The sequence below is a fragment of the Callorhinus ursinus genome, unplaced genomic scaffold (assembly GCF_003265705.2).
Source record: "Callorhinus ursinus isolate GAN/ISIS: 27379988/994484 unplaced genomic scaffold, GSC_fseal_2.0 scaffold9, whole genome shotgun sequence".
Lineage (NCBI taxonomy): Eukaryota > Metazoa > Chordata > Mammalia > Carnivora > Otariidae > Callorhinus > Callorhinus ursinus.
In genome coordinates this window covers 40408293-40431794 of record NW_027397071.1, presented here as the reverse complement: position 1 = coordinate 40431794, position 23502 = coordinate 40408293, and the positions used below count along the sequence as shown (strand labels likewise).

Here is a 23502-nt window from a genome sequence, read left to right as displayed (position 1 = left end):
AAGTTCATGAAATCCATCTGTGGGATAAATCAGTGTTCTATGGATGGAAAAACCATTAATTGTTTCTTAGGGCTTTGACTATTCTTTTCATTTGTCAACTCTCAGAAATTTGCTCTCCATATCAGATTTCCTATCCATGCATGAATCTTAAATTGCAAACTTTCAAAAAATTTGGAGATAAATAATATATCATTTGTACACATGGGAGGAGTTTACATGTTGATTAATTTTTAATTTGAGTATAATGATATAAAACAAAAATTTTAGGATAATAGATTTCAATCTTAATTATAACATGATAAACTATATTACTGAAGATTCCTAGGATACTGGAATTTTTTTCTTCAGTAGTATATTATTTAAGTAACAAAAACTTTGCAATGCCAAGTGATTGTGTGGGGTAGACATACAGATCAATAGAATAGAACTTAAGAGCCAGAAATAAACCCTTGCACATGGTCAACAGAATTCTGACAAGGGTACCAAGATAATTCAAAAGAAGGATGAGTTTTTTTTTCCTTTCAAAAACTGGTACAGTACAACTGGATATCCACTAATAAAAGAACAATGTTGGATTCCTAATTCATACTACATAAAGATTAACTGAAAATGAATTGTAGGCCTAAATATAAGAGCTAAGATTATAAAACTCTTAGAAAAAACATAGAAATAGGGATGCCTGGGTGGCTCAGTCAGTTAAGCATCTGCCTACAGCTCAGGTCATGATACCAGACTCCTGGGATGGAGCCCCACATCAGGCTCCTTGCTCAGCAGGGAGCCTGCTTCTCCCTCTGCCTGCTGCTCTCCCTGCTCCTGCGCTATCTTGATCTCTCACTCTCCCTCTCTCTGACAAATAAATAAATAAATAATCTTAAAAAAAAGAAAAAACATAGAAATAAATCTTTAAGACTTTGGTTCAGATAATTGTTTCTTATATTTGATATGGAAAATAAAACTGATCAAGGAAAAAAAGAGATGAATTAGGTTTTATCAAAATTAAAAGCTTTTGTGTTTTAAATTTAAAAAGTCAGACAACCTACATAATGGGAATGGGAAGAAATCAGAGAGGGAGACAAACCATGAGAGACTCTGGACTCCGGGAAACAAACTGAAGGTTACGGAGGAGAGGGGGTGGGGGGATGGGGTAACCAGGTGATGGGTATTAAGGAGGGCACGTGATATGATGAGCACTGGGTGTTACACGTAACTAATAAATCATTGAACACGACCTCAAAAACTAATGATGTACTATATGTTGGCTAATTGGACATAATTAAAAAAAGGAAAAATATTTTTAAATCATATATGTGATAAGTGATTTGTATTAAGAATATATAAGGGATAAATAATATATAAGGAATTCTTACACCTCAATAATAAAAAGAAGCTATTATAAAATGATGAAGGTATTTGAATAGACAATTCTCCAAAGAAGACATACAAATGGCCAATAAATACATGAAAAGATCCTTATCATCATTAGTTACTGGGAAATACAAGTTTAAGCCACAGTGATGTACCACTTCATACCAACCAGGCTGATTATAATCAAAAAGACAGATAATAACAGGTGTTAGTGAGGATTTGGAGAAATGAGAACTCTCCTACATTGATGATATGAATGTAAATGGTGCAATTGCTGTGGAAGACAGTTTGTTACTTCCTCAAAAAGTTAAAAGTAGAATTACCATATCATCCTCCTGTAACTCCACTACTAGTTGTCTAGTCAAGAAAACTGAAAAATATGTCCACACAAATATTTGTATATGGATGTTCACAGCTGCATTATTAGTAATAGCCATAAATTGGAAGTAACCCAATTAATGAATAGATTACAAAATGTGGCCTACTCATACAATAAAATATTATTTAGCCATAAAAATGAATGAAATACTGATACATGTTATCACAGGGATGAATCTTGGAAACATTATGCTAAGTGAAAGAAGCCAGACACAAAAGACCACATATTTTATTATTCCATTTATATTAAACGCCCAGAATAAGCAAACTTATAGATACAGAAAATAGATTAATGGTTGCCCGGGCCCACAAGGACAACTGCTAATGGTAGGGGATTTCATTTTGAGGAAATCAAAATATTCTGGAATTAGGTAATGGTAATGATCGCAAAAGTCTGTGAATATACTAAAAATCACTGAATCGAATAATTTAAAAGGATGAACTTTGGGTTATGCAAATTATATCTCAGTAGAGATGTTATAAAAAATATTGTAGAGTTGACAATTCAGTTTCAGTAGTGCTTGTCAGAGTTATAATGAAATGTCAAAGATGTGAAGTATCTAAAATAATTAATATAATGAAATGAGACTTGAGAAAAATCACTAAAAATTTTCAGGTGATTTTAGGATTCAAGTTTTTAAAAAAACTAACAATTTTAGTGTTTATGATAATGTAAGCAAAAAGCCAAATAAATTTGCAAATTATTTTTTTAGCATTTGATAAAACTGAAGCAGAAAATAACTAAAAATGTTCAAAACAACACATTTATCATTAATTAACTATAACACTTCTGAAACTTTCATTTGAAATTATTAACAAGATTTTAATATATTTTTCTCTTTTTGAATTCTAAATATGAATTTTTAGCACCATCTATGTAATCATAACAAATTAAGTATCAAGCTAGATTACTTAGAACAAACAAGAACTTACAAAAATATATTTTTTTAAATAAACTGAAATAATATGCTATTAGAACTTGTAAAAAAAGGTAGTAACAATTGTTAGACAATTAATCTTCCCTAAAATACAGATTAATGCTGACAAATCTCAAAAAGTAATATAAAACATATAGACTGCTCATGGTAGTAGTAAGAAGAAGAAACACCAAGTACTCTTAACTATAGGAAACAAACAGGGCTGCTGGAGGGGAGATGGGTGAGGAGGATGGGGTAACTGGGTGATAGGCATTAAGGAGGGCACGTGATGTTAATAGCACTGGGTGTCATACGCAACTGATGAATAACTGACCTCTACATCTGAAACTAAAGATGTACTATATGTTGGCTAATTGAATTTAAATAATAAAAAAGGAAAAAAAGAAACACTGGATAAAAATGTTAACACTTAAAATTAAAATTTTAAATCAATACAAAGTAAAACAGATTTGATATTTAAAATGCACTTTAAAAAAAAGAAGATGGTTTCCCTCAGGTCAAGGGAAAATGTACGAGTTATTTAATAATAGAAAATATGGAAAGTCAAAACCACATCCAAGACTAGTAGAATATAAATTTGGGCCAATTCTGAATTTCAAAAAAGCCAGATGAAAGATTTTTTTAAAGTCTTTGAAAAATAGGATTTCTCAAGAAAATTAGGATTTATCAGGTCAAAATTTAAGAGAAGGCAAGATCCCAGAGAGGTAAGCCCAACACTCAATACTGCTTTTGTTCTAACAATACTTGTAGATCAGGAAAAAACAACTTACAAACTAAACTATGCGTTTGATGGCTCAAAAGGTCAGGAGTCAAAAATCAAAGCCCATGTCCACACAAGGAGCGGATACTGTCCACATTCAAACTCAAGGCTATACCATGAGATATAAATGAACAGCCCTAAAGTAAAACAAGCCCTGGATAATCCATAAAATCTCAAGTTTTGAACTTTCAGGTGTCCCGATAATGATGGCAATCCCTCGTGCCTGGTTGATAAAGCAAATGAAAATACTTGAAGGGCATAACTATAAGTCAGTTTTCTGCTTGGTATAAAATTAGGCTTCCCCTCTGAGTCAGTTGCCCAAAAAGACTGAGAAACTGAATAATGAAGAGAGCCAGTCTGAAAGGTACCAGGTAGATTTCTTGCCTTTCAGGAAATACTTCAGGCAGAAATACTCATTGTAGTCTATGGAAATGTGTACACAATGTCTTTTTACACAGAGCAAAAGATTACATCCAAATTATATATTTTAACAAAAGGAAGTCTGTGGATATATTGCCAGTTGTTCTTTAACTGGTTCTAAAAGGTCAGGGTAGCACGCAGATATGTGAAGGTTCTATGTGAACAGCTGAGATGGCAATATGATTATGAAAAAAATATAATTTTCAATAACAGAAAAGATGGACACTTCATCGAGGAATGTTAATAATAAAGGAATTTTATTTACATTTGTATTTACATTTGTCTTGTGATTCCTAGGGGACAATATTATCGTATATTATTGATATTAAAGCTCTTATGTATGGGAATGGGATCAACAGAACTCACATTTGTAAGCAGATGTTAAAACATGCTAATGGGGAAAAAGATGCCAATGAAGTTATCATCTGGCATAACTTATAAGGATCTCCTTATAACTTTTTCCTAATTTCTATCTGTCTCAGGTTTAAGTCATTTAATTCTCCTTTATTCACTTCAATGCACCAAAGTGTCTGTTGAGCAGTACAATCAGCACTTCATAGTTCCTATCTCTTTACTTTTTCCAGATGGGTTATGCTATTAGGTGAATCCTTTGATCAATTCTAAATGGTCACAGGTTGGTTTTTCCAGAAATGAGATACCAAGACAGAGTTAAGTGTACAAAAGATTTATTGGGAAGTAACACCTGTTAAAGGAAAATGGAGGAAGTGGATTAATCAGGGAAAGCTAAACTTTCTGCCAACCACCCTGGAACTCTGAAGCAAAGTCTGTCTGTCTGAAATCCCATACTGAGTAGAAATGGCCAGGTCCTTGTAATATTGCCTTACTCAATAATTGACTGGAGTTTGCCTAGAAAAAAAATGGTGTGACCTAGACTTGAAAGCAAAGCTGGACCCTGAAAAAAACTAAAAGCTGGAGCTCTCAGCTAATGACACATCTGAGAAACCACAATGGTAATACTATCCTTGTATGTTTCTGTTCTAATCTTACTCATCTAGTTTCAAGTCTTCTCTCTTTAGTCTCGGTAAAATCTTTGATTAAAGGGGACATGCTTTATTTATTTTTACTGTCAGTGATGAGCAGAGAAACTGACACCTAAAAAGCACACAATAAATATCTGCAAAACTTTATTAAATGGCTAAATTTAGCCCCCTAAGTATTGATGAGGTCATTAAGCTTTACTTTCACTTTTGAACCATCATTATTGCTTCTTTGAACCCCAAAAGAGGGCTGAATTAAGCTTAAATTAAATTACCCTTAGCCTCAGGCCCTAGCATCTGCCCTTATATACTCTTCCAATATCTCATACTTCCACCTACCACTAAAAGCCACTATTTCCCAGAAGGCTTAATACTCTGGACAACTCCATCTTCTTTGGTCAGACCCATTAGAGGTAAGCAACTAAAACAGACTTGAATTTGTATACTCCTCTCAGCTCCAAACTTTATATAATCAGTCCCTACCCAGTGAGTTTTTCCTAGCTCTTCCCTCCCTCCCTAAAAGTTCCTGCATAAAGCTTGCTTGATTATAATTCTTTAAGGGTTCAGAGTTTGTTTCAGTGCTAAGGACATTGTAAATATTCAAAAAATACCCATTTCAAATGAAGTGAATTGCTGATGGGGCCCCAAAATGACAGATAATAACAAAGGGCAATTTTTAAAGAATGTCATCATAAAGCTTCTTTCTTATAGAATTATATAAGCTGGAACAATATTACAGAAATGCACTGAAAATAAAGGTCAGTTTCCAGTATAAAAAAGCACTCTTATTTCACAAAACAACAAAATTTAAAAATAAAATATCTATCCGTAAGTTTTTTAACACCTCACATAATTAAAATGAGGTGATCAAATCCACATCTCCTGAATCCAATATAAGATCAACCCTCTCCATATTTTCTTAGTATCACTTACTGTTAAACTAGAAAAAGAGGGCAAAAGTAAATTCAATATTTCTTGGCTTGTAATATGATTATTCTGATTATTATTCTGATTATTCTCTCCCTCTACCTCCATATTTACCTGAATTTAAAGTAGGTGCACACACACAAAAATAATTCTCATATATGACTAGTTACTTGGATTTATAAAATTAGGGCAAACTCATCCTTCCATACCAGCTGTGCTGTGCAAACAGCAGGGAATATCATCTACATAGACTATGATGTAATTGCAATTGTACACTGCACACCGGCCCTGATTAAGGAGAGCCCTTTTCTTTCCTCTTACTCATATAGGCCATGTGATAAATCATCTCACCTTTTTAACAGTAAAAAGAGAACTACAGCTCACCAAAGATACACAGATGGCAAGTAAACATGAAAATATGTACATGTCATTAAGGAATTTCCAATTAAACCAACAAGACATTATTAAACATCTATTAGAATAGCCAAAATCTAGAACACTGACACCACCAAATCCTGGCAAAGATACGAAGCAAGAGGAACTCTCATTCATTGCTGGTAGGAATGCAAAATGGTACAGCCACTTTGGAAGAGAGTTGGGCAGCTTTTTTACAAAACTAAATATATTCTTACCATATGATTCAGCAATCATGCTCTACTGTATTTACCTAAACAACCTGAAAATTTATGTCCACACGAAAACCTGCACATGGATGATTATAGCAACTTTGTTCATAAGTGCCAAAATTTCGAAGTAACTAAGAGGTCCTTCAATAGATGAATGGATAAACTGCAGTACACCCAGACAATGAAATAGTATTTAGTGCTAAAAGGAAATGAGCTATTAAGCCATGAAGAGAAGGAGGAAACTTAAATGCATATTACTAAGTGAAAGAAGCCAATCTGAAAGTCTATATCTATATATAGATATCTATATATATATGTATATATAAAGATATATATATAGGGAAACATTTAATAACAATGGCAAAGGTTCATAGGACTGTATTTGAAAACATGTTGTTCTATTTGGTTTTACAAAAATGTTCAATATGGCATGTATACACCATTAGCATTAGTTATGAGAAAAATAAATTTTTGGAAGCAAGGAAAAAAATCAATAAATATATTCTAAATTTTAACCAAATCAGCATATCTAAAGCAAATCTTACTTTAGTATAGATGACTGCCATATTAGATAATGTCTGGTGTCTCCAGGAATCATACAATGGCATAAAGGAGTACAAATGTGAACATTCAATGTATTAAAAGTGATTCCAAGTAAGAAATCCCTTCCAGAGAAATTGGATTAGATTGCCTTATTGATCCCTCTCCTCATTTTGTTGCTAACTAGGGAGAACATATGCACCCTCTCCAGAAAATGTGTCAAGATAAAGGGTATGTAATCCCAACCTTCATGCTTCAAGAAGGGAAGGTGTTGCTCAAGTTCTAAGAAAAAAAAAAAATAGATCATGATTCTAGGAGATAGGTTGTCAGAGAAGATTGAGATCTACAAGATAGATTTGTTCTTTCCTTCCATGAGGTTGAAACCCTTAAGGTTCCTGGCCATCACTCTTTCTTACTTCTTAGATGCTTTCTCTCCTTCCTAACAACATATGACTAAACCAGCTTAAGGAAGCTTTAGATGTAAGGGTTTGGGGGCAGGAGGAAGGGGAGCAACTAGGCTGCCTCTGAGATAAATACATGGCAAATTGCTTTCCCCTCCTCTGAATCTCTTTCCTTTTGGCTCCAATGGGTGTGACTTTCTCTCATACTATATCTCTTCTAAAATTCATGTTTGCAATATAGGAAATAAGTGAAAGAATAATGTAAAGCTAACAAAGAATAAATAATGAAGAATATCTCATAGTCTAGCCAAGGTTACTAAAATTTTGCAATGGAATTTCAGGCCAACATCCAGTTAGAAACTGCTTTGTTTGCTATTACTCCCTATACATACATTTTCCACAGTAACTTTTGAAGAAAAGGGTTGACTATGTCAAAGAAAATTTCAAATATTCTTGGGTGTCCCAGCAAAATCCATCATAATAGTATCTAAATTTCCCTAAAATACATTATAATAATATAAAAGCTTCCCTAAAACTTGATCTAATTGACCACCATAATTCTGTATCTATGTTCCTCCTCTGCAAAAGGACCAATCACCATTTGACCATGTAAGCCATGGGCAAATAATGTCCCTAGCAATTGTTCCAGATCCTCAATTTCCTCTGATCCATTTTTTTAATCAGATTCCTTACTCATGAATGCTGACTTTTGGTTCTGTATCTCCTTTAATAGCTTAAGCATGCACCATAAATTCTGGATGCTTATATGGACTTCTGGTTTTGCAGCACAGCATTTCTTAAATAAATGTACCTTGAACTCACTCCTGTAGCTCCTTCCATTTTAGGTTACCATGAATATGGGGCATTTTATGCCTTTTGGACCAAGCACATTTCATCCCCAAACAGGAGAAAAACAGACACTGATTACTTTTCTAATTACTAAAACTTGAATTCCACCCTTTACTAATCCTTTCCATTATTTGCTCACAGCATTTTTAAAAATGAACTCACAGTATTAAATACCAATATTTTATTACTTCCTCCCTTTTCCCTACTTCTTTTTAAAATGTTTCTTGGATCCTAGGTTCTCTTAGGCACTCTATGGCATCACTTACTCTCACTATAGTTTCTAATTAACCAAGCACTAAGTCACTAATAACTAGATATGTAAGTAACAAAAATAACAAAAGAATAGTATACCAAATAAGTGAGCTAAAGAGGAGACTACAAAAGAAGCCACCAGAAGATGGAACAACGATTTTATAGAGAAAAAGTAAAGACTCAAAGATGAATCTTATAATTAAGGATCATTTCAATTACTCTAAGAAATTGAGCTGAGCAACTTCTATAATGTTTTATGAATAGTAGCTATAAAGAGTAAAAAAGCATAGGAAAATGTACATATTTATTGAATATGAAAGAATAGTTCTTTAATATTTTTAGTTTTTTAATATTCTATAGTATAGTTCTATATATAGTTCTTTAATATTCTAATAATAGTGACATGCTTAGCAGAATTATCAATGATATTAAAGAGCTTTACAACATTCCTTATAGTGAATATATTTTCCAATATTTCTTAACATTCAAAATTCTTCCTGACAATGATATATTCTATGTAACTTCACAGATATTAAATAAAATAGCTCTATAATATGAATATTTTATTCCTATTTATGCACACATAATAGTCACTTGCCATAATACAATGTATATCCATGTATGTATATAAGATTTTGCATATGGATATAGGACTATGTATATAAACATATATCTGTATATGAGTGTGTAAATATTTTATAAATATATAAATATATACCCAAATTGGTTGTCAGTTGGGTATGTACCATATGCAACATTCAGTGAAAGTTTCCTCTGCATAAAGCATTTAAAAAAGTCGGTAACGTACCTGAAATCAGTGAGTTTATATTCTATATAGAGGGCCAAAAGACACTTCAAATGAACTTCATACTTTTATAGAGCATAATATCATCTAGAACAAATTAATACAGCTGGTACCATGTGCTAATGAGGAAAATGTTTTGAATGGGATACATCTGCCTTTAAACCTAGGTTTTTATTCAATGGATAATTTTTTGTGGCTTTTAAGGGCTTGAAGGTATTCCTGTGCTATTTTCTCAAACATATGTCCTCACTAACACTGAAATCAGAGACTAATGACAGTCTGGACCTTTTGTCATCCTTTCTAATCATGTTAATATAATGGAAACAATTGTAGTGCAAGCTACTTAGACACAGGCCCACATGTGAAGGAGTTTATCACAAACAGTGCTTTACACATTATTAAAAGTTTGCTCTAGTTAGTTATACTACAATGCCAAGTCTTCATTTCTACCATTACATAATATCCAAATTAAAAAAAAAAAAACTCTAAAGATAAAAAAAGCACAAACTCTGGAGTCAGAAGACCTGAAGTTAATTAAGTCTTAGCAATGCCACTCAATTGTGTGGCTTTTGTTAAGTTAGTTAACCCATCAGAGCCTTAGTTTCCCTATTTATAAAAATGAGATAAAAAATACCTATCTTACAGTGTTGTGGAGACTAAATTATAGAATACATGCAAAATATCTAGCACAGTGCCTGATACATAGTAGGCACTCAATAAATAAAAACTTCATTCTTTTTTCAATGTGTCCTCAAAGCAATACATAACAGCATAAAACACTCAATGAATATATATAGTATCATCAGTCTTTAATAAACTACTTTTTTAAGTTTTCAACTACTATGAAGAGATTTTTACATTAATGTTAATAACTAGTTGTAATAATCAATACAAGAAAAAAATATATACAAAACATAAATTATAAAATGGTTGTAATAAGAATAATGCACCACAAAAATTATATTTGTGCTGTTATTATATGACCTTTTTTCATCAAGAAAATCTCAAGCAGAATATTAACAATAAATGGAAACTATTTAAAAGAGAATGAAGAGATTTTACTAATGCTACATAAATCATAACTATAGTATCTTAAAAATATTTTAAAGATAAGTAATAAACTAATTATACTTACATGTTTCCAATGTGTAAGCTTTCCTGTTATATTAGTTTCAGGCTGAAAAAAGAGATCCTTGAAGAGCCTGGATTCATATCCTTTTTGTATGTAAATCCATTTTGTTTCACATTCACTAATAAATTTCTCCTGATGTTTTTTGCACAACAAGGGGCTGAATATAAGGGGGAAATTGTCATTTAGTTTTTTGGTTTTTTTTTTTTTTTAGATTTTTTTGCCATAAGGAAAGAAAACTACTCATGAGTTCACTTACACCTTTGAAAACACGATAGTAAATTTAATGTGATAATTTGTTTTCATATTACTACTATATAAAACTATTTAGGCACTAAGGTTTGCTCATCATCATTCACCAAGGGATGAATGAGCATTGAGAAATCTCTGGTGATATGAATCCACAAACAATTCTGTACTCATGTTTGGCTATGTATTTTATAATATAATGGCAAGAAGAACATGACTAAATTATCTATAGAAATATAAGGTAGCCAGTATGAACTCTTTTGATTTTTCTGCTCCAGTGCAGAAGTCAGTAACACTCATTCTATGTGATGAAATAGTAAAGTTGTTTGAATTAAAATGATGAACCAAGTAGAAAGATTACAGTTGCCATTATTATTAATTAGCAGAGGTAAAAAAAAAATTAACCAACGAAAGCAATTTTTCCCATTTTCCAGATTTTTAAAATGGGCTCCATCTATTCATTTCTTCATTCAAAATATTTTGTTAATGACCTAGTGTACAATAAAGTAAAAAACTAAAACTTATAATGGCTTTAATAAGATAGTTTACTTTTTCTCTCATGAGGACCAGTGGGGCAGCTCTGTTCTATAAAGTCATTAAATCTTGCCTCACCCTTTTCAGACTGTCAGCAACCCATATAACTGATGCATTCCAGCCCATGAGAAGTGAAAAACATGAAAACAAAGAGGATACAATTATCATTTAGGCACTTCAAGCTGCAGTTGTACTTATTACTTCTGCTCACTTACAAATGTAACAAAAATATAGTCAGATAAACACACATAGCCACAAATAAAACAGGTTACTGAAATCTTAGTGGTCACCTAACTGCCAAAAGAAGAAAAAACTAAGGGATTTTTCAACAAGAAAGTATTATTCTGAAAGTGACCAATATGTGCTCTGTGAAGAGAAGAAAGTCCCTAATACCATGAAGTTTATATTCTTTTATAAGTAAGATAGACAGGGGCGCCTGGGTGGCTCAGTCAGTTAAGCATCTGCCTTTAGCTCAGGTCATGATCCCAGGGTCCTGGGATCAAGCCCTCCCTGCTCAGAGGGGAGTCTGCTTCTCCCTCCCCTCCCTGCTCCTGCTCGCTCTCCCTATCCCTGTCGCCAGGTCTGTCTCTCTCTCAAATAAATAAATAAATAAAATATTAAAAAATAAGTAGAGATAGATAATATAGAAATAAAACACTAGAAATATGAGTGAATTGCTTTTCACACAGGCTGGATTGGGATAGTAATACCAAGAAGAAACAAGATATGGTGGTAATCTCAGGAAACAAACAAAAAATTCTAGTAGAGCAAACAGCAAGTACAAAAAGCTAGTCAGAGCAAGTCACTGGGATGGACAATCATTGTTGAGTTTTGAGAAAAAAGAGAAGCTCTGAATAGAATCACACTGAGGAGACAATTTCTGGGATACAGTTGTGAGGAGTTCTGTGGATCCTCTCCCCAGTGAAACAACCATTTAAAATCTCTGGAAATTGTCTTAAGGGCATATAGCAAATACACAAATATTTATTCAATAAAATCTATTATATCTCAGTAAGAACAGTGAGACACTGTTGAATTTAAACAACTTACCCTCTCTTTTCTCTCTCTCCCCTGACCCAAGTTCAGACTACCAGAAGTTCCACTCCAAAAAGGCGAAACCAAGAAAACACAGGATCCCTTCCCTACCTTGTTCCAGTCGAGGGTTACAGTATCATTGCAAGAAATACCCTAGCCTGGGTCTATGTTGTAGAGAATCTATTTCAAGTAAGAATGTCTGAGAGAACTTGGGTTCTCTTCCTCCTCTCAGAACTCACTTATAAGGCAGAAGCTCTAACCCAGGTGCAATAGGTAGAGAATACTGGAACCCTGATAGCCCTTGCCCTCAGAAAGTGATAAACACTTAAAAGGAGAAGGGTAGATCTAAGAGAGCAGAAAGCTAAACTAAACCATCTTGAGGTTTACCAAAGAGAACTAGGAGAAGAGACGGCTAAGGAGAGCCCTTCTGATATCTGAACAAACTGCAAAAACTGGCTTCAAAGATTACTTTTGTAAAGAGCCCAGTTTTAAAAGATCACACTATGGAGCAATTTATTTCCCAGGATATTGTTGAAAACAATAGAGTAGTCAGCTGGCAATTAGTGAAAGCTAATAATAGGTGTGATATCAAAGGAGTTCAGAATAGCCTAACAGAGAAATCAGAAAAAGAGAAACTCAAAGAGAGCCCTGCTAAAATCACTGTCATTTCAAGCGTGACTGCACCTGGCTAAAAGTTTGCCCTCTAAGGAGCAATACCAGAAGCTACCCAATGCAGGGGAAATAAAGTTTACTAAAATAGTCTAGCGAGGTTATTAAACAAATAAACAAGTCCTGGGTAAGGAGATCAATCAAGGGTGATTACAATATACTATTAAAATGTCCAGTTTTCAACAAAAAAATTAGGAGGCAAAGAAACACAAAAGTATAAGCAAAGAGTAGGCCTTTGAAACTGCCTTTGAAAGGGACAAATCACAGACATAATAGATAAATACTTCAAGGCAACTATTACAAACATGTTTAAAGGAAATAAGCCTCAAATAAGTAAAGAAAGGTATAAAGACAATATCTTTTCAAATAGAGATTATCAATACATAGAAATTATAAAACAGAACCAAATGGAAATTCTGCAGTTGAAAAGTACAGTAACTGAAATGATAATTTTGCCAGAGTAGTTCAACAGTAGATTTGAATTGGAAGAAGAAAAAAATCAGAAAACTTGAAGAGACTGATAAAGATTATGCTGATAAACAGAAAATAATGAAGACAAATGGACAAACCCACAAAAAAAAAATGTGGGATACAATTAAGTCCACCAACATATGAGTATTCAGACTTACCAGAGCAGAGGAGATAGAGAAAAGAGACTGAAAAAAATATTAGAAGTATTAAAACATTCTGAAATCTCATGAAAAACATTAATCTACACATCCAAGAGCTCAAAAAAACTGTAAGTAAAATAAACGCATAAAAATCACATCCAGACATATCATAGCAAAATAGTTGAAATCCATGTGCACCTGGGAGGCTCAGTCGGTTAAGCATCTGCCTTCAGTTCAGGTCATGATCTCAGGGTCCTGGGATTGAGACCTGCATCAGGCTTTCTGCTCAGTGGGGAATCTGCTTCTCCCTCTCATTCTCCCTCTATGCGCTCTCTCTCTTTCTGTCTCTCACTCTCAAATAAATAAATAAATTCTTTAGAAAAAATAGTTGAAATCCAAAATCAAAGGGAAAATCCTGAGAACAGCAGAACAAAAAGCCTAGCCATGCAGAAGGGAACCCAAATAAGATTGACTGCAGACTTCTCACAAGAAACAATGGAGGTCAGCAGGCAGTAGTATGACATAGTCAAAGTACTAAAAAGAGGGGGGAAAAAATCTTTCAACCAAGAATTTTATATTCATCAAAACCATCTTTTGAAACTGAAAGTGAGAAGAAGTAACATCATTAAGATGGTGACATATGTCATTCCTGACTTTGCTCTCCCACCCAAGAACAACTAATAACCATTCGTGGATAAAACACCATTGAGAGAATCCTAGAACATAGAGGTAAGGCTGAAGCACACCCTCCAATGCACCACAGAGACCAAGACATAATGCAGTAGAAGGGTAAAAGGAATGGCTACATGTGGACAGCAATCCTCCTGCTTCAGGCCAGTGCAGCACCACACTGAGAGGTCTCCCCTGAGCCTACAGCTCTTCCAGTGGGAAAAGAGAACCCAAGGGTGATATCCAGCTCCTGCAGTGTTGTGGGTCATTTTGGGGAAGCCCCTACTCTGGTCTCACCCTAGGGCGATTATAGAGGAATCTGTGGTGCTCAACTATTGGGAATCTGATTGTGATAAAGCAGGGTGAGACCAGCACTGGGATCTCAGCAGACTGAATTCTTACCAGCAGAGCCCACGTAGTAGTCCCAAAGAATGTTTCTGCTCATTTGCAGAATCAAATCAGTGGCACAATATGATCAAGGAACTTGGCAGGCTATGGGTCTGCCTGATTCGCGTAGTCAAACAAGGAGATTTGCTGGCCCTGGAGCCTGGTATGCCATTGCCTGGGAGCTAAGTCATAGCCCTACCACTTTAAAGCATGGCTCCTGGCATCATTTGACAGGCAGGAACACCAGCAATGCTCAAGCTAAGAGGTAGGTGGGCAGGGCTGATCAACCCCGAGCAAATGTAGCACCTGGTTTAGAGGGTTCCCCTGCTTTGCCCAGTCAAGGGACTTAATTCATAGCCTCACCACTGCTCGCTATAGCTCCTGGTCCCCCTCAATGGGAAAGCCTGTTTAGGAAAACTTGGGAGTTGTCTGAAGTGGTCCCCCCACAGGAGAGCTGAGTCATAGCCCCACCTGCTGCAGACCATGATCCCTGTTTCCATCTGACAGAAAGGGCTGGTGAGAATACCCAGAAGCCGTCCTGTAATCCAGCAAAAACGAGTGGCAGGCAGATGGAGCTGACTGCCCCCGAGGCAAGCCAGTGGTCCTGTTCAGCCAGGAAACTTGCATCAGGGACAGTTTGAGTCAAGGCCACAAAGAACCTTACTGGCCTTGGAACTGCTGCTTCTCTCACTGTACCTAGGCCAGGAAACGGATTTGTACTCATTGCTGAATATTGGCTTTAGCCTGCCCAACCTGCGAATCTTACCAGAGCACACAAGAAACTGTGCATCCCAGCCAATAGCTCTACTCATAGTGGCATCTGAACAGAGCACAGCCCATGGCTTTCCCTGTCTGCAGAGCAAAGCTGGTGGCTGCACCTGATGAGGCTATTCAGTCACATAATGAGAAGTGGAAGCCCTGACTCCCGTCCTACTGTCCTGTCAGGACAAAGAAACCAACCCAAAGCTTCGTCTGCTGCTGAGTATACGACCAAATCCCAACCATCTAATAAATCTAACCAGAGACTGATCCAGGCAACCATAGAGCCCACACTACATTCTCACATGGGCAAGCCAAGTGAGAACCAAGCCAGGAGTCCTGTCTCGCTCTTCTCAGCCAGTGGTACACCCTCGGAGCTAGAACAGCTGCCTCACCAAAAATAGACCCTAACAGCAGGCACCACCTGCCCAAGGACATTATCAGCAGACACATCCAGATACACAAACTGAGCTATCTGGAGAAGTGCCTCTGTCAAAGTGAACCTATAAAGTCTGGAAAAAGACTTTTTAACCAAATGTGCAGATACCAATGTAAGGAATGAAAGATGACAAAAATCAAGTAAGTATAACATGGGTACTAATAAAGCTCCAATAACTGGCCCTAAAGAAATTGAGATCTATGAACTATCAGACAGACAATTCATCTCCTAAAGGGCCTACATGCAGATTCACCCACCCAGGGCCCAATGCAGAAGTAGTCCTTTAAAAACCACCCAGACTTTGGGTGAAGGACTCATTTCCTAATTCTAAAGCATTGATTACTTACTAGATTATCCTACAGAATCAGAGGAGTGGATGACATCTTCCTGCTCTCCCCCTGTTTTGCTAAAGTTGGAAGTTACCACCAACCCCCCTCCCTCCTGTGGGTGTCACCATTATGCTCCAGCTAACGGGCACTTTCCTGCATGCTCTCCTGCGTTGCCAAAGCCAGCAGGTAACATCTCTCTCTCTTTTTTTTTTTCCTTTCTTTTCTTCTTCCTTCTCCTTCTTCTTTTCTATTTCTTTCTTTTTTTGGTAGATTCCATTTTTGCACTTTCCCTCTACTGCACTCCAAAACACCAATATAGCCCAGAGGGGAGCTTCTTCACCTATCTAGTGCCCCAGTTTTTATATCAGTCACCTGGTTTTTACAGCTGCCTTTAATCACCTGGCTATGGAGACAAGGGGACTTGAGCTCTTGGGTCCCATGGGACTATAACAATTGGAGAGAAGTTCTTGGCAGACTACAAATCCCAGGGCACTAAATAGATAGCACATTGAAACACACTGCCCATCTTTCTGAGAAAGAAGCCATTTCTTTCCCCAGGACATTTGGGCTGAGGGTCAGGTTTCTGGTTTGGCACAATTATAAGAACCTATTGAAGTGTTCTCAGAGAACTAAGGCCAGTGGATATAATCTTTGCACTCTCCCTCGCTTCAGTCCAGCTAGCTAAGTATCTTCCTGAAAGGCATTTATACCCTTTCCTGGTGCCCAGATTTTTGTAGCTGCTGTCAGGGGACAGGTCTATATTGACTAGCTCTAGTAACCAGTAACGCTTATACTCACAGGTCCCACAGGAATGTAAATAATGGATAAAAAGTTCTTAAACAGCTACCATGCCCAGGTTATAGCACAAAGCAGCAGATACAGGAGTTCAATCTTTCTGTTAAATAGACCTATTAACTTCAGGTTATAGCTTCAGCCTGAGGGGCAGGATTCTAATTAAACACATATCTAGGGACTAACTGTAAACATTTCCTGAAACCTTGGAGGGTGGGCACTAATTTCACGCTCCCTCCCTCCACCATGCTCTCCTAGAGCACTAGCATCTCTCAAAGAAAGCTCCTGTCCAAGTCTCTTACCTGATGGTACCCTGGTTTTTATGGCTGCTGCCCAGGGGATAGTCCTTGATCCTCAGGCTCTGGTGGCTGGGGCTGGGGAAGGGGAGGAGGAGCTTGTGTTCCTGGGTCACACAAGACTGTAACAATCAGAGAGACAGTTCTTGGCAGATTACCACCCACAGGGCACTACAAAGACAACAGACAGAAACACATCCCTAGACTTTCTATGAAAAAGACCTACTTGCTAGTGCTGGAGTTTCAGACATAGGGACAGACTTACAGGCTTGGCATGCATATAAAGGCCATGGAAGTACTCTTAGGGACTATAGGCTGGGGTATGCCATCTTTGCATTCTCCCTCTGGCTCACTACAGCTCACAGGTAACTCCCAGAAAGGAGCTTGTACACTCATTTAGAGCCAGTATTATTGCCAATGCTACCCAGGGGACATATCCAGATCACCTAGCTCAAGACCCCAGCAGGATTTATGATTACAGTCCCACAGAACAGTCTATATTTGCACTCTAATAGCTACTGCTTCAGGGTCTGGCTTCCAATCAGCCTGAATCTAAGTATTAGATGAAATCCTCCCTTTTGGGACACTGACTGGTCTTGGCACACACTCAATTATGGGGGGCTATTAAAAATAAAATAGGCTCTTTGTACAATCACAAAGACAACCAAGAGCTAGGGCAGCATGGGAAAATAAGGTTCATCTCCCACATGAGACCAATCCTTCAAGAGTAGGAGAGGTAGCTGTCTTATCTAATACATAGAAAGCAACACAGAGAGTCAAGCAAAAGGTAGAAACAGAGGAAAACATCCCAAATGAAAGAATAAAATAAAAACCTCAGGGTAGAGGTGAGGGGAGGAAACTTTAATATATGGAGATAAGTAATTTACCTAACAGAGTTCAGAGAATTGATGCTCATTAAACTCAGGAGAAAAATGATTAACACAGTGGGAACAACAAATAGATAGAAAATATAAGAAAATTCCAATCAGAAGAAATCAATAACTATGCTGAAAAATACATTAGAGGGATTCCATAATAGACTAGATAGAGCAGAAGAAAGGATCAATAAACTCAAACACAGGGCAGAGGAACTCAGCCAATCAGAGCAGCAAAAAGAAAGAAAATGAAAAAGGTAAATACAGATTAATGAATATATGGGACAATATCAAACAGACAAACATTTGCATTACAGAAATTTCACAAGAAGGGAGAAAGAAAGGGGTGAAATGGTATTTGAAGAAATAATGGTTGAAATTTCCCTAATCTGGAGAAAGAAAGATATATCCAGATCCAGGACCCACAGAGTTCCAACTAAGATGAAATCAGAGACCTACACCAAGACACATTATAATAAAACTGTCAAGTTTAAAAACAAGAAGAGAATTTTAAAAGCCACAAAAGAGAAACAACTTGGCACGTATAAGGGAGCCCTCATAACACTATCAGCAGATTTTTCATCAGAAACCTTACAAGCCAGAAGGGAGAGGTATGATATATTCAAAGTGCTAAAAGCAGAAAATTCTCAACTAAAATACTCTACCCAGCAGCACATATCATTCAGAATTAAAAGAGAAATAGAGAATTTTCTAGAGAAGCAAAGACTAAGGAGCCTATCACCAATAAGCTTACCTTACAAAAAATGTTAAAGATACTTCTTTAAGCTGAAAAGAAAGGACATTAATTAGCAACAATAAAACAACAACAAAAACAAAAGGACAGCTCTCAGTGTTGAAGGTAAATAGTATAGTAAAGGTAGTTGATCGATCACTTATACAGCTAGTATGAAGGTTAAAAGACAAAAGAAGTAAAAATAAGGGTAACTGTATTAACTAGTTAAGGAATGAACAAGATCAAAATGCAAAATGTGACAACAAAAACAAAGTGTTGGGAGGCAAGGGTAAAATGTAGGGATTTAAAATACTTTGAAACTTAAGTTATAAACTTAAAATAAATTATTATAAGTTGTTATATTTAAGCCTCATGGTAACCACCAAGAAAATACCTATAGTAGATAAACAAAAGATAATGAGAAAGAAATCTAAGCATATCACAAAAGAAAGTCATCACACCACAAAGGAAGACAGCAAGAGAAAAAAAAAAGAGAACTACAAAACAAAATAAAATAAAAAAAACCCCACTAAAACAATTAACAAAATGTCAGTAAGTACATAACTATCAGTAATTAATTTAAATGTAGATGCATTATATTCTCCAAAAGACACAGAATGGCAGAACGGACCCTTTTTTAAAGACCAATCTATAGGCCACCTCTAAGAGACTAGACTCACTTCAGATCATGCAAGATTGAAAGTGAGGGCGTGAAAAAGATATTCCATGCAAATGAAAACCAACAGAAAGCTGGGGAAACTATATTAATATCAGACAAAACAGATTTCTGTTTGTTTGCTTCTTGTTGCTGTTGTTGTTTTTCAAAATAGACTTTAAAACAAACACTGTAGCGAGACATAAAGAAGGGCATTCCATAATGATAAAGAAGTCAATCCAACAAGAGGATATATCATTTGTAAATATTTATATACCCAACATAAGATAATCTAAGCATATAAAACACATGTTAACAGACCTAAAAGGAGACATAGTGAAACAATGATAGTAGGGGACTTTAATACCCCAGTTACATCAATAGATAAATCATCCAGATAGAAAATCAATAGAAAACATCAACCTTAAATAAAATGTTAAGCCAGATGAACTTAACAGATGTATATAGAACATTTCATCCCAAAGAAATGCAATACATATTTTCTTTTTTTTTTAAAGATTTTAATTATTTATTTGACAGAGAGAGTTAGGGAGAGCAGGAAGGGAGGGAGAAGCAGGCTTCCCGTGTAGCAGGGAGCCCGATGTGGGGCTTGATCCCAGGATGCTGGGATCATGACCTGAGCCGAAGGCGGATGCTTAATGACTGAGCCACCCAGGCGCTCCGCAATACACATTTTCTTAAATGTACATAGAACATTCTCCAGAATAGATCATATATTAGGCCACCAAAGGAGTCATAACAAATTTAAAAGACTGAAATCATACCAAGCATCCCTGCCAACCACAATGGCATAAAACTAGAAATAAACTATAAAAAGAAAACTGGGAAATTAACAAATATGTGGACACTAAACAACATGCTATTGAACAATGAGTCAATGAAGAAATAAAAAAAATAAGATAAAAATACCTGGAACAAAATAAAATGGAAATATGATATACCAACACTTATGGGATATAGCAAAAGCAATTCTAAGAAAGAAGTTCGTAACAATTAATGCCTACCTCAGAAACAAGAAAAATCTCAAGTAAACTAACCATCCACCTTACGGAACTAAAAAAATAAGTACAAATGAATCCCAAAAAGAAGGAAGGAAATAACAAAGATCAAAGCAGAAATAGATAAAATATAGACTAAAAATATTGTAGAAAGGATCAGTGAAACCAAGAGCTGTTTCTCTGGAAAGATAAACAAAACTGACAAAATGTTAGGAAGACTCATCCAGAAAAAAAGTCTCATTAAATAAAATCGAAATGAAAGAGGAGATGTTGCAAATGATACCACACAAATACTAAAAATTGTGAGACTATTACAAACAATTAAAGGCTAACAAATAGGTAAACCAAAAAGAAATGGATACATTCAAAGAAACATACAACCTTCCATGACTGAATCTTAAAGAAACAGAAAATCTGAACAAATTACTAGTAGGTAGAATGAATCAGTAATCTTAAAACTCCCTACAAACAAAAGGTCAGGACCAGATGGTTTCACTGTCAACTTGTCCCAAACATTTCAAGTAGAATTAATACCAATCCATCTCAAACTCTTCCAAAAATAGAAGAGGAAACACTTCCAAACTCTATTTATAAGGCCAGCATTATCCTGATATCAAAATCAGACAAGGACATCACAAGAAAAAAAAAATTATAGGCCAGTATCCCAGATCTTCAACAAATTATTAGCAAACTGAATTCAACAATATATTAAGAGTACTGTACACCATGATCAAGTGGGATGTATTCCAGAGTTGTAAAGATGGTTTAACATTTGCAAATCAATCAACATGATACACTACATTAACAAAACAAAGGCTAAAATTCATATGATCATCTCAATAGATTAAGATAAAAAACATTTCACAAAATTCAATATCCATTTATGATAAAAATTCTCAATAGAGTGTGTATAACGGAAATGTACCTCAACATAACAAGGGCCAGATATGACAAGCCTACAGCTAACATTATATTCAATGCTGAAAAGTTAAAAGCTTTTCCTCAAAGATCAGGAACATGACAGATACCCACTCTTGCCACTTTTATTCCACATAGTATTGGAAGGGTTACCCAGAGCAATTAGGCAAGAAAAAGACACAAAAAGTATTCAAAGTGGAAGGAGGAAGTAAACTGTCACTATTTGTATATGGCATTATATTATATGTAGAAAACCCTAAAGACTCCATCAAAAAACTGCTTGAATTAATAAATGAATTCAGTAAAGTTGTAAGATACAAGACCCACATACAAAAATCTGTTGTTTCTATACAATAATAACAAACTATCAGAAAAAGAACTCAAGAAAACAATTCCATTTACAATCACATCAGAAAAAGTAAAATACCTAGGCATAAGTTTAATCAAGAAGGGGAAAGTCCAACACACTAAAAGTATAAGATATTTATGAAAGAAACTGTAAAGGATTCAAAGACATGGAAATATATTCTGTGCTCATGGAGTAGAAAAATTAATATTATTAAAATGTCCATACAACCCAAAACAATCTACATATTCATGCAACCCCTATCAAAATATCAATGACAGAACTAGAAGAAACAATTCTAAAATTTGGGTGAAACTACAAAAGACCCTAAATATCCAAAGCAATCTTGAGAGAGACCAAAGCTGGAGGCATCAGGATCCCTGACTTCAAACTACATTATAGAGCGATAGTGATCAAAAGATTATGATATTGGCATTAAAGAGACACATAGGTTGATGGAACAGAATAGAGATCCCAGAAATAATCTCAGCATATATGATCAGTTACTTTATGACAAAGTAGCCAAGAATATACAACGGGAAAAAAAAACACTAAGTTCAATAAATGCTAGGAAAACTGAACAGCAACATGGAAAAGAAAGAAACTGGACAACTATTTCATACCATACATAAAAATTAACTCAAAATGGAGTAAAGACTTGAATATAAGACCTGAAACCATAAAATTCCTAGAAGAAAACAAGTGGCAAGCTCCTTGACATAGGTCTTAGCTTATAACATGCTAATGGTGGTGCCAAATTCATTTATAACTCTAGTTTAAAAGTTAGAAAGACAAACATAGTAAAAGTAACCATAACTGCAAAATTATTATTAGTTGCACAATATAAAAATACATAAATTGTTATATCAATAATCTAAATGTGAGGGAGAGGAAAAGTAAAAGTATAAAGCTTAGGAATTCTATTGAGGTTAAATTGTTACTAGTTTAAAACAAGATGTTAGAATTTTAAGATATCTTATATATGCCTCATGGTAACCACAAGGGAAATAACTATAGTAACTATAGTAGAGAACATGATAAAGAAATCAGATCACACTAACATGAAAAGACATCAAAATCCAAAAAAGACAGAGTAGGAAACAAGGAACAATGGATATGTAAAACAACCAGAAAACAAGAAAGTGGCAGTAGTAAGTCTTTATCAATAATTACTATAACATAACTGGATTAAATCTTGCAATCAAAAGATATAAAATGGCTAAAAACAAGATCCAACAATATGCTGCCTACAAGAGACTCACTTTAGCCTTAAAGATATAGATAGCCTGAGAGTAAATAGATATGGGGTGGCTGGGTGATAGACATTGGGGAGGGTATGTGCTATGGTGAGTGCTGTGAATGGTGTAAGACTGATGAATCACAGACCTGTACTTCTCAAACAAATAATACATTATATGTTAAAAAAAGAAGAAGAAGAAGATAGTAGGAAGGGAAAAAAGAAGGGGGGAAATTGGAGGGGGAGACGATCCATGAGACTACGGACTCTGAGAAACAAACTGAGGGTTCTAGAGAAGAGGGGGTGGGGGGATGGGTTAGCCTGGTGATGGGTATTAAAGAGGGCACGTATTGAATGGAGCACTGGGTGTTATACGCAAACAATGAGTCATGGAACACTACATCAAAAACTAATGATGTAATGTATGGTGATTAATATAACATAATAAAATAAAACTTAAAAATTAAAAATTTAAAAAAAGATATTTCAGGCAAATGGTAACAACAAAAAAAGGATAACTATACCTATATCAGACAAAATAGTCTTTAAGTTAAAAATGATA

General features: G+C 35.3%; 1 protein-coding gene across 2 annotated transcripts in view; it reads right to left on the bottom strand.

Moving 5' to 3' along the window:
- LRRIQ3 (leucine rich repeats and IQ motif containing 3) overlaps positions 1–23502 on the bottom strand; it is a 204197-nt gene that overhangs the window by 84159 nt on the left and 96536 nt on the right. For both annotated transcript variants that reach the window (XM_025871848.2, XM_073896525.1), the window contains exon 5: positions 10395–10548. In XM_025871848.2, coding sequence (XP_025727633.1) covers positions 10395–10548 — 154 coding nt within the window. The remainder of the gene's footprint in view (positions 1–10394; positions 10549–23502) is intronic.